At 42.8% G+C, this 9,592-nt stretch overlaps 2 protein-coding genes across 5 annotated transcripts in view; one reads left to right on the top strand and one right to left on the bottom strand.

Annotated features, from left to right (window-relative positions):
• Positions 1–7,427, bottom strand: part of LOC118429678 (unconventional myosin-XV-like) — a 56,821-nt gene extending 49,394 nt beyond the window's left edge. For 2 of the 3 annotated variants that reach the window (XM_035840268.1, XM_035840270.1), the window contains exons 1-2: positions 7,338–7,427; positions 3,727–3,876 (exon numbers count right to left, since the gene is read on the bottom strand). In XM_035840268.1, the coding sequence (XP_035696161.1) occupies positions 3,727–3,753 (27 nt within the window). In that variant the 5' untranslated portion in view covers positions 3,754–3,876; positions 7,338–7,427. Of the gene's footprint in view, positions 1–3,726; positions 3,877–7,277 lie in introns of all 3 variants that reach the window. The other variant, XM_035840269.1, reaches the window with a different exon arrangement.
• A 200-nt stretch (positions 7,428–7,627) lies between these two features.
• The window catches only part of LOC118429679 (apoptosis inhibitor 5-like), a 19,925-nt gene continuing 17,960 nt past the window's right edge, over positions 7,628–9,592 (top strand). For both annotated transcript variants that reach the window (XM_035840275.1, XM_035840274.1), the window contains exon 1: positions 7,628–7,816. In XM_035840275.1, coding sequence (XP_035696168.1) covers positions 7,748–7,816 — 69 coding nt within the window. In that variant the 5' untranslated portion in view covers positions 7,628–7,747. The remainder of the gene's footprint in view (positions 7,817–9,592) is intronic.

Here is a 9,592-nt window from a genome sequence, read left to right as displayed (position 1 = left end):
AATGATGCAAAATTGGAGTACGTTGGCATAATTAATGAGAATATTCTATCATAGCAGTTTTTCCCATGTATCTCTTGCCCCAGACAAGCTGCCCAGACATGATATGGTCTTTTTGTGTGGTAGGTAGCCTTCAGCATCATAACAAAATGGGGCAAGTTTCAGCCCCCTAACATTCAATTTTGAAATTCTGGGTTTTTTTGTCAAGACATTCAGAAGAGGATAACTGCAGAAAGGAACGACGGATTGACATCATTTTAGGCATGCAAGTAGCTTAGGCAAAGATGTTCATAATGATATAACAATTACATGTTATGCAAATGAGGACTTAATTTGCATAATTAATGAGGAAATTGTATAATTCCATTGTTTTCAATAACTGGACTTCAGTAAATGTAACACATTATAAATTACAACTTGAAAGTTGAACTGTAAAATCCAGCACAAAAATTGGACTCACCCAAACTTTTTACTGAAGAGCACCAGTCTTTGTCAAGGAATGAACTAGAGGGATTTAAGGAGTTAGAGGGATTAAAGAAGCCATCTACATCAGAGCAGAACAGAGACGGTGGGTGCCATAGACTTTCTGCAACCTATGATCCACTGCTCACTGAGTCACATGTTCTATCTGCATAACGTGACATCACAGCAGCAGTGGATTGTTCATTCCTTGACAAAAACTGTTGCTGTTCAGTCGAAAATTTGGGTGAGTTCAATTTTTGTGTTGGACTTTACAGTTCAACTAGTTCAAATCAGTTCATCATTAATATATGTCTTCTTAACTTAAATGGACATATATGAAAATGATGAACTGATTTGCGTAATATATGCAAAAATTGCAAAACTGCTTAATGATTAATGATGGGAACTCTATAATTGTGACATGTGTACCTTAGGCAATGATGAACATCACCATGCATACATCATGTAAATGTGTAAGTTATTTGCATAAAATTTACAAAATCTCTTAATATTTCATGGAGGTATGAAGTCGTCCAACTCTAGTTTTTGCAATCATATCTAGATCTCTTAGCATGCTTCATAGATAGACAATGGGAGGGGTCCATTTTTCAACAGGGGTTCAAATGCTGACAGGTTTTAAAAATCATAGTTGCGCAGAAATGCATCAATGCCTGCACAAGAGAAGTACAACTAGTTATAGACTAAACCTTGTTGTACATAACTACAAAGTTGGGGTATGTGTCGAAGTTCGTGAAGCACCACAGACAATGATTAAAAACTTGCACAACTTTGACGCCTTCCTTGCAAGTTGACAAGCAAACATATCGAGGCCATTGCCCTCGAAACTCTTGAATTATACTTCACAAAAAACTGACATGTGAAAAAATACCACCACACATAGGAATGGTGTTTATTAGACTTCGGAAACCTGAGTGTGTGTTCTGTCTTGCCTCTAACTGGGTTGGATAAACAGAGCTAAATTATGCCGCAATCTTCATCCCGATGCCCCACCATTTTTACCTATCACTTACGAAGGCGGCCGAGTAATGCTCAACACAATGAACTTAGCCAACCCGTTGGTAGAGTGACGGCCATTCAAGAAAAAACAATCCCCACCGTAGGTCCTGTAGCCATTGCTGCTGCCAAAAGACAGGATGAAAAGGCAATCAAGGAAGCCTAAAAGCGAATTCAAAATGCCATCACAGTCATACGTAAACAATTCGCCGCTGTTTTGCGGCAAGTTGGTCTCACCGTGAGAGGTGGTAGACGTTTAACACACCGTATTTGAACATGTGGCGTAATACAAAATATGACCCATGTTTGATACCCCCAAAAAATACTATTGAAAAGTTTCTATTCTGTTTGTATATGATGCTTAAAAATGCATGGCAATGGTTTGGTTATTAAAATGTCGGTTTTTAGACCCCTGCGTCTGACATCTGCATGCAGTTAGAACAGTTTCCTATGCAAACTGTGCACTTATTGGATCATCCTTCATAGGTAACTAAGATATGGGGATAGCACCAAAGTTGCTTACTTTATAAACGTACACATTCTCTAACTCCCATGCTTTACCCCCTTCCTTATCATTAAGGTTTTCTTTCTACTTCAACATTTCACATCTCTTACCCCCTCCCTTATTCTCTATTTTCTTTCTACCCCACCTTTTTTACATAACTCCGAATACCCTCTCTCATCTTTCTTCTTACCCATCTTCCAACCATTCTAATAAACTAAAATGGTGTTCTCTCTTGCTTTGATATTCTCTACTTGCATTGGCTAAAAAGCCATCAACATAACCAAAGAAATCTTACACGTCGAAATACTGTAAATGCATTTAAGTTCGCGGGGATTTAATTTCGCGGTAGCGGGAAAAAGGACTTTTCGCGGTGGTTTTAGATTCGCGGTAGCACCATATTCTGTAGTCTCTTACTGCCATGGAAAAATGTTCGCGGTGGTTTTAAGTTCGCTGTAAAATGGCCACCGCGAAAACCGCGAACATTAAACCACCGCAAAAGTTGGTGCATTTACAGTATCAGATTCTCATCTGATATCACTTTCATGTTCCTCTTCACAACCTCTTTATGACAACTTCCTTTTGACCCATTTCATGTATCAGGTTAATATCCATAATAGTAAAATAGAAAACTGTGCATTGAGTGTGTGTGTGAGTGTGCTCTGAACACTATTTTCATGGTCAATGCTCTGCAGTCTTCACCCTCTTGTGCCTCCACCACAAAAGTTCTCTGCATACATTTTGTAGATACGTTTGAATTGCCATTTCCTTGTAACCCGGCCTTCCTGTATTCCTAGGGAGGAAATTCCACACTGTAAGCTTCTTTCCTAAAACTACATTGATATGGCACAAACTCCCTGCAGACAGGTACAACTTTAAACCTTCCAAATCAAAAGATGAACCAAACATCTGTCACTACCAGCCATTACAGTAACCCAGCACGCTAAAAATGTCTTGTTCTGTTCCACGCTGTCGAGTTCTTTTCCTTGGCCAATACCTTGATTATCCAACACCTTTGGCTTAAGGAATGATCAAGAGCTCACCATTTCACCGGTAAGGCAACTCTACAAAACGGTCTTTCCGTTCTCCATACTACTCAGAGGTAGCTTGATAATATTGCCAACCATATCAGCCCTTGGCCAAAACAGCCTGAATGACAGGCAAATGAAACACCCTCCAAATTTTCAAACAAACGTTCCCCAAGTGCCAAGCACCAAGTCCCACACCTGTGCCTCCCTTTGCCAAGAAAGCAACACTCCCTTTAACTTTAAGGATGGCTCTCTAGTGTGCACTTCCCCGTGTTCTCACACTATAAATGTCAACAATCCAAGCGCCCAATCCGAAATAAGAAAAACCATTACATGCATGCTGTCTTTTACCGCCATGAACACATGCAAGGCGACGTATGCAAGGCGACGCTCTGCCATCGTTATTCAGTTTCACACCCTCACGGTGCCAGCAAACATCAGGCCCGAACAACCAGAGGCCCACATGTACACATGTGCGCTGTTTCCAATGGTGTTGTTGTTGTTGTTGGATGTCCATCGTCACTTAGATGCAAACATACCATGTATAAAGCTTCTTCATCCAATGGTACTCAGTGTTTAAACACTTTAAAGTGACAACAAACACCCCAGCACAAACCACAGCTGGGCAATACTTCTAGGCCAATTATCTCCTACTAGGCTTATATTCCTAACTTAGCCAAAGTTTGCCATACGGCATCTATAGCCTAGCAAACATACACGTACCATTTCTTGAAAACTTTTTCGTTCCATCGTTGTGCAGTGCTGTTGTGGTCACATAACACAGTCAAAAGTAGGTTGGGCACAAAATAGTGCGTCGCAGTTCTTGAAAGAGCCATAGAAATTTTTCTGTGCAATTGTCAGCGAGCTGGAAACCTGTGGTGGATAGTAGAGAAATATGTCATCAGTGTTGAGGTTGTATGACTTAGGTTACAATGTTTCGATGGCTGGGTCAAATAAAAGTGGCGTTTAACAAGATCGAGCCGGCAACTTTATGCTCATTTTCAGATGTGTCGTAGGTTGTTCCCGGAAATTTAACATATCAAATTCTTGTCAATAAGCCATCTCACACTAGTTACCACGCATGCACGGGTGAAAGGAACTCTGGGTCATATGTCAAAGTTGAAGGCACACAGAAAATCAACATTCCGCCATTTTGCAAGCACCATTACGTTCCAGACATTGTTACACAAATCGAAACAATGGTAGAGACGACTGTTGACGTCTGTGTGCCTTCGATTTTGACATATTACTCAGAGTTCCTTTCACCCGTGCATGCATGGTAGCTAGAGTGAGAAGGCTTATTGCTTGTGCACCATACTATAAATTTTGAGGTGTCGAACCTCTTCACATAGGCGGTATGCCATGGTATTGTTGTAGGATCACCCTTGCTGAAGCGCCCGGGGTTGGTGTTTCGATTGTGACCCGATGTACTCGGGAACACCCAAGTGAGAGCTTAAAGTTCCCACAGTGAGTTATGACGGATGCCGAAGATACCCGAAGTGCGCACTGTACACTGTACCAAAAGACCATGTGACCCCACCAACTTATAACAGGGCCTTTGAGATAAGTGTGCACATGCTTGGCCAGTTGGTTATCTTATGCCACTGTAGGATCTGCTTGGAGATGGTGTCAAGTCATTTCCCCGTCATTCACTTTCCCCGTCAGTGGTCTGGATGTTTCCCGGTCATGTTATGGATGTTATTACAAGTTATTATAAGTCACAAAAGTTTTGCCAAGAGTTTTATCAAATTTCTTATAGAGTCTAGACCTTTACTTTGACTTTTTTTACCTTGTGTACCTTGGATTACCTGGATTACCGGCACTCAACTGACGCACAAGAAATTTTCATGTTGCCGGCTCCGCCATCTTGGTTCTTTCCGCATGTTGCAAACCTCTCGTGGGTACTTTTACTGACTTTGTATGAGTACATGATCAGACTTAAACCAAACTCTAACATGAAAAACAACTGTTTGTGTATTTAAAAAAAGATAGGATCTACTAATGATTCTACTTATGTTTGGAGATTTACGAGCGATTTGGACCGACTGGAAGTGTAATCATATTTGCAAGATATTTCTGGAAGACAACGGAAACTATTTGCCACTACAAGCTGTCTGAAATTGCTTTCCAAGTAATGAAATATACACTGAAGTAGGCCCTTAGGATTCAAAACGAGAATGTTTATTCAAAATTTGTGGAGAAGCATGATGGGGAAATGTCCTGACGGGGAAAGTGAATCTGCATCTGCATAGGGGTACCCCCAAAAAGCCCCGCGTGGGGCATCGTAGGGGGGGAGCTGAGGCTCCCGGGTTAGGGCGGGCAGGCCGCCTACCTGGCATGGAAGCAAATATAAATGTCTGTACGTGTGAATATGGGTTGGTATTTGTAGTCGTGACTACCCGGGTGCGCCCTTGGGCAGGCTTGAGAATATTACTGGCGTCTATATTAATATTATTATTAACTACTTTATAGAAAAAGGTGAGGTGGGCGTTCCTCCTCCTTTCGGAGAGAGGGCGCCACTGCAGGTCGGTGAGCATTTGTGTCACTCTGCTAGTCTGCCAGTAGTCATTAAGGGTCACTCGAGAAGCCCTGCGCTGGACGGCCTCCACCGCCTGTATCCCTTTGTTGGTGTACGGGTCCCAGACGATGGCACTATATTCCAAGTGGGGCCGTACCAGCGCTTTGTAGCAAGTGGCCTTGACCCAAGATGGACAATGGGTCAAGTTGCGCCGAATGACTCCTAGGACCTTACCAGCTTTGCCAGTGGCGTGGTTGATATGGGTGTCCCACCGCAAATCGTCGGACAGTTGTACTCCAAGATAGGGGTGGGACTTAACACCGGTGAGGGCTTCTCCACAGAGGGAGTACTGCTTTTTACGGGTGATATGGAGGATGTGACATTTAGAGGGGTTGAACGACATAAGCAAACGATTTTGCCATTCTGTTAGCGCATCGAGGTCAGACTGCAGACCTTGTGCGTCAGAAGGCTTGCTGATAGTTCGATGAATCAAGCAATTGTCAGCAAATAGTCAAACATGTGAGTCTACGGAATCGGGTAGGTCGTTAATATAGAGCAGGAATAGCAGAGGGCCTAGCACAGTACCCTGTGGAACTCTAGAGGTGACCTTGACGGCTTTAGATGTTCCAACATCAAAGACAACCCTCTGGGTTCTCTCCGTAAGGAAGGCCCTGAGCCAAGACATACCATAGTGCCAGAAATACCATAGTGCTCGAGCTTGCTCAACAGACGTTCGTGAGGCACGGTATCGAATGCTTTGCTAAAGTCAAGCACCGCGGCATCGACCTGTTTGTTCTGGTCCATGTTCTTGGCCAGGTCTTGGAAGGTTAGCACCAGCTGGCTCTCGCAGGACAGACCCTTCCTGAAGCCGTGTTGCGCTGGGGACAGAATGCCATAAGCATCTAGATGTTTCATCATGTGGCTGTGCACGATGTGTTCGAGCACTTTACCACAGACCGATGTCAGAGACACCGGCCTATAGTTTGATGGCAAGGTTCTGTCCCCCTTTTTGAAGATTGGAGCGACGTTAGCTGTTCTCCAATCTTCAGGAACATCTCCCGTGGATATTGACTGGGAGAATATGACCTGTAGTATTGGCGCAACTTGTTCGGCTACAGTCTTCAGGAGCCGAGGTGGTAATCCGTCTGGTCCTGTGGCCTTGCTGGGGAAAAGTCCAGAAACCCTTGGACTTTGGAGATTACAAATTCATGCCCGGGTGACCGAATAAATATCATAATCCAACTTATACAGTCTCAGATACTAGTAAGCAAGAGTCCAGAAACATGAATGCGCAAAGTACAAGTAACGTTTCAACACCAGAGAAGAAGCATCAGAGCACGGGCAGACTCCTGTGAGAATTTGCTCTTACGCCAACATAGATTAAGTTCTCCAAATGGTAACAAGTAGTGATTAATGTCAAAGTGTTGGTAAATTTCTCATTAAGATACTGATGAAAACAGCACGATTTACGGATAAAATGGGACAAGTCCGAGAGTGCGGACATGCTAAGTACGTTCCCGAATGTTCCTGTCTGTTAACAATGGTGCACATTGACAATGGGTGGCGCATGACCAAATTCTCACAGGGCCTACGAAGTGTGTTTACCGGTACCGTGCACAGAGAAAATCCAACAACCATGTTCAAAGCACCATGAAATAGAAGTAACATTACCAATATATTCATCATGTCTAGCGGAGTAATAGGCGTTAAACAAGGACATCATCAACAACAACAACATTAACAATGTAAAACCAACCTCCTTGGTAAAACGTTGTACGATCCTGGTTAAATAAATAAATGAAATTAAAATTGCTACCTTGTATTTCGCGCTGCTCGTGTGACTTCCCGTACCGGGTCAGAGTTGAATAGCAGGTCATAGGTCACAGGCCCAGAGACCGGATATGTGAAGCAAACCATATTAAAGTTAGGGGTGTAAATTAAAGATGTACAAATGGCGCAAATATTGACTATAACTATTAGAAACATTGATGTAGAATTTCTTGAATTCTATGATAAGCTTTATCTCTAACAATTACAAAGATAATGTTATATTACGTTAACCTTAAATGTGTAAAGCTTTCAGACTACCTCCACTACCTACATGGTCTGATCCTGGCTTGGTCCAACTGCATGCTGGGTGACATGCTAGTGTGGTTTCTTTATTGGATGTACTAAATATTACCATTTTTTCACCAAATTTCTGCTTTTAGAAAGAACTTTTTCAATATGACGAGTGTTGAGCGGCTGTACAAAAACTTCGGGGTACTTGCTGATGCCAAAGATCAGGCAACACAGGTTAGTTTGATAGGCTAACGTTAGCACGTTAATTTGCTTGAATATTTATTTGTACCGCACTGCACTGAGACAGATATTTTGTAAGATACATGCATGGCACCGTCCTGTCCTGGTCAGTATTCATACCCGTCGTACATTACGTTCTTGTTCTTCTGTGGTCGTCAAAATAAAAGCTAAGATAACGTTGTCTGCGATTAGGGCCCATTCGATATATAGCAGGGGGAAGGGCCGGTCGTCAGAGGGTCGGGTCAATTTTTTTTCCTTGCCCCTCCGCCCAGGTTGACCTTGGCCCTCCCCCCTCTATCAAGGTCTCAGAACACAGTATTTATCGGCGACCCCCGTCCCCCGCAGTACTTGCAAAGGCCATAGTTATTCTTCCGTGCTCATGCGATGTGGAAACTGTGGTGAATGGTAGAGGAATATATTGGTGTTGATACTGTATAATAAGTTGGATTACGTTGCTTCTTCGGCCGGCAGGAATTTGCACCATGATACTGTTATCGGCACTTCCTGTTCGTCGCCTGCAGGCGAAAAACTGTGTTCTGAGTCCTCAAGATGAAATCGTGTGGCATAATCGGCAGCACTTTGCGCTTGGGCCCAAGAGGTCTCTCATTCGAAACATGCCATGCCACCGATCTTGTGCCCTTGGGAAAGGCACTTTACACGACTTTTCCCACATCACTCAGGTAATAAATTATTTTGAGTAACTAGCTTCGGCGATGGGAGGGTCTAGGAAATTTTTTTTGGAGGGGGGGGGGAGAAAACAGCTCGGTCTACCAGCAAAATTTGCCCTTTGAAATGCAAGAAATGGTATTTCAGAGGGTCAAGATTTTAAATTTTTTCTGGACCTTCGCAAGGGCTGGACACAGTGAAAATGTATTGGGGGAGGGGGCAGGACTTATGCATCACCCTCGAAAACCAGTTCTTCACTTACAGAAATGTCATTAAACTCTAGATTAATCTGCCAGTAAAATGTACTCCTAAAAAAAATAGTCCTAGGGCCCTCAAAATGCTACCCTGGGAGAGTGGGGGCCAGTTTATTCGGTGGCCCAAGACAGTCAGGCCTGCCGATCTTCAATTAGCGCTCGGGGACCTAAGCCCAAAGAAAAGGGTAGCGATAATATATTATAAATAACTCCTTCGGGCTTAAACTCCACAGAGCACTAATGTGAGATCGGTGGGCTGACTGCCTTGCGTCCTCGAACGAAATTCATTAGCTACCCGATGCTGTCTGGTACCCAGGGTAATGTCTTGGAGACCTGGGAGTAACAATAAACCATGTAAGCTCTGCAGTTTCTGACATCTGGCCCCAATGTCTGCATCAATGACCTTAACAAAAACCATCATTAAAATAAAATTTTCACCTTAATGCCCCAAAGTGTCTGCCCAAAAAGAAGTGTCTGTGCCATAGGTGTGTTGAACCATTGTTGGTGTTGGCCACGGTACAAGCCTTCTCGAGTTGTGCTGTTCATCCACAAACATAATATATATGGAGCAAAGAATCTGTCAGTTTTGTAACATGAACAAGGTCAAAGATGAAGCCCACTTTTTATTAGATTGTAGTTTATATAGTAATGATAGAAGTATTCTTTTTAGCTATATCATAGGAAAGTTCCCTCACTTTGAATCTTTGTCTAGTGTTGAAAAATTCATTTTTCTTATGAGGTTTGATCGAACGACATTATACAAACACATCTCAAGCTACATATTCAACATTACTAAGAAACGAGAAGAAAGCCCAACAATGTATTAGACTAGTTTTAGAATCCATGTTTT

This window comes from Branchiostoma floridae, chromosome 13 (assembly GCF_000003815.2).
Source record: "Branchiostoma floridae strain S238N-H82 chromosome 13, Bfl_VNyyK, whole genome shotgun sequence".
NCBI lineage: Eukaryota > Metazoa > Chordata > Leptocardii > Amphioxiformes > Branchiostomatidae > Branchiostoma > Branchiostoma floridae.
Note: the sequence above shows the minus strand (reverse complement) of the source record. Positions and strands in the feature narration are given on the sequence as shown.